The sequence below is a fragment of the Hyaena hyaena genome, unplaced genomic scaffold, assembly GCF_003009895.1.
Source record: "Hyaena hyaena isolate Hyena2069 unplaced genomic scaffold, ASM300989v1 scaffold_1662, whole genome shotgun sequence".
In the NCBI taxonomy this organism is placed as follows: Eukaryota; Metazoa; Chordata; class Mammalia; order Carnivora; family Hyaenidae; genus Hyaena; species Hyaena hyaena.
The window spans coordinates 53758-56144 of NW_024082299.1; the positions used below are offsets into that span (position 1 = coordinate 53758).

The window sequence follows — 2387 nt, forward strand, 5'->3', positions numbered from 1 at the left end:
GTGTAGCAACATGGATGGAACTTGAGGGTGTAATGCTGAGAGAAATAAGACAGGCAGAGAAAGACAGATACCATATGTTTTCACGTATAGGTGGATTAGGATGAACTTAACGGAGGACCATGAGGGAGGAGAAGGGGAGAAATTGTTGGAGAGAGGGAGGCAAACCATGAGAGACTCTTGAATGCTGAGAACAAACTGAGGGCACATGGGGGTGGAGGTGAGGGAAAGACGGGTGATGGACCTGGAGGAGGGCACTTGTTGGGATGAGTACTGGGTGTTATATGGAAACCAACTTGACAATGAACTACTTAAGAAAAAAATAAATAAAAGTAAAAAATAAAAAATGTTTCATACATATTATCTCATTTGATATCTCCTTCTTGTATTCATTCAGTAAAATTTTATTGAGCCACTATTATTTACAAGGCACAGAGTAAGGTACTGGAATTTCTAAACTGTAGGTATATATTTACATTTCCTAAAGGAAGCTTCATAAGTCCTCTAATGCAGCATGGGAGAAGGCTAGGGACCGTCAATGAAGAATCATAGTGACTCAATTTCTGCCATCTATGTAGTTTCCACTTAAATTATATTTGTCAGGCTGAATCAACTATTAAATAGTGTGTAAGAAGGTATGTAAAGGGAAGATAATAGTACCTAGCAATTAAAACACACAATAAAACACAGTGATAACCATGAAGAATTAAGAAATAGGTACATTTAGTTCAAAACTTTATAAATGATTAATAATGACAATAATATCAGTGCATTGTTTCTTCAAAGGGCTTTAGATTTTCATGTACTGATCCCTGTGAGGTAGGGCAGGTCTCATGATTCTTTTCTACTGATGAGGAAACAGACACTCACAAGAGGTGAATAACTTACCAACGTTATGCAACAAAGAGGTGGCAAAACCTGGCACCAGACACCCTGCGTTCAGTGCTGGCTGCTAATCCTACAATGGTTCAGACTCTTCCCCAAGGCCTCCATCACGTCCCTGTTTCTCAAGCTATAAATGAGGGGGTTGAGCATAGGAGTAAGGACCGTGTAGAAAATAGAGACCACCTTGTCATGACTAGGTGCCCGGTAGCGCCGAGGCCTCAGGTAGATGAACATGGCTGCCCCGTAGAAGAGGGAGACTGCTGTTAGGTGGGAGGAACAGGTGGCCAGAGCCTTTTTACGTGCCTGAGCAGAGTGCATGTGGAGCACAGCCCTCAGGATGTGAGCATAGGAGGCCACGATGATGGAAAAGGGAAGGAGCAGCATCAAGACACAGCAAGCAAAGAGCAGTGTGTCAAAAAGTGTTGTGTCTGTACAGGCCAGTTTTAATAATGCTGGCACCTCACAGAAGAAGTGGTCTACATTCCTTGAACCACAGTAAGGTAAGCTCATGGCTGCTACCATCTGGATAATTCCATCTAGTATTCCAAAGGCCCAGGAACTTCCAGCAATCTGGAGACAGACCCTCTGACTTATGAGGACAGGATAGTGAAGTGGGTGGCTAATGGCCACATAACGGTCATAGGCCATGAGTCCCAGCAAGAGCCCCTCAGATCCCACAAGAGAAACAAAAAGAACAATTTGTATGCCACAACCCACAAAGGAGATGGACTTCCTGCCGGAGAGAAAGTTGACAGCCATCTTTGGCATGATATTACAGACCAACATAAGATCCATAAGGGAGAGCTGACTGAGGAAGAAGTACATGGGTGTGTGAAGCCGAGGATCTATGTAGATGAGGAAGATGAGGAGGACATTCCCACAGAGGGCTACTGTGAAGACTACCATAACCACAGAGAAGAGGACAACATCAGTCTGGCTGTGGGAAAAGATGCCCAAGAGAATGAAGCCATCTGTAGATGATTGGTTCAACCATATTCCCATGGCTCAGTTGTTCACAATCACCTGAGAACATGAACAGAGAAATTCTCAGTTTGAGTCACATGTCTTTATTTATCTCTGATTTCTTCTTCAGTCAGTTGTATCTTTTAGAATTCATCAAACTCAACAACATGTCCTTTGAGACATAAAAGAGGGTGTTCTTTCATGTTCCCTTAACACAGATTATATTATCTTTGCTAGCTCTTGGAATTGAATCGCGTATCTACATGTGGATGTACCCATACCAAAAGTAATAGGAAAATCAAATTATTTTGTGTGTCACAAGACTATTGGACAATCCTCCTCTTTCAGGAAAAGATTGGTTTTCTCCATATGACAGGACTGTTTTTAGTTGAGATTACACAGACTCAGTAACATCACTTGTATGATTTCATGTCCAAGAGATAATTTATATGTGTTAACAATAAGAGCAGTCAATGGGCACTTGAGATATTCTTTGTTTTGCTCAGGCCTAATATCTTGGAATCATTTTTTATTTCTCCATT

General features: G+C 41.7%; 1 protein-coding gene across 1 annotated transcript; it reads right to left on the bottom strand.

The window, feature by feature from the left end:
• Positions 1-936: 936 nt before the first annotated feature.
• On the bottom strand, positions 937-1884 carry LOC120226366 (olfactory receptor 56). The gene has a single exon (XM_039224561.1). The coding sequence runs from the start codon at positions 1882-1884 to the stop codon at positions 937-939; it is 948 nt and encodes a 315-aa protein (XP_039080492.1).
• Positions 1885-2387: the final 503 nt, after the last annotated feature.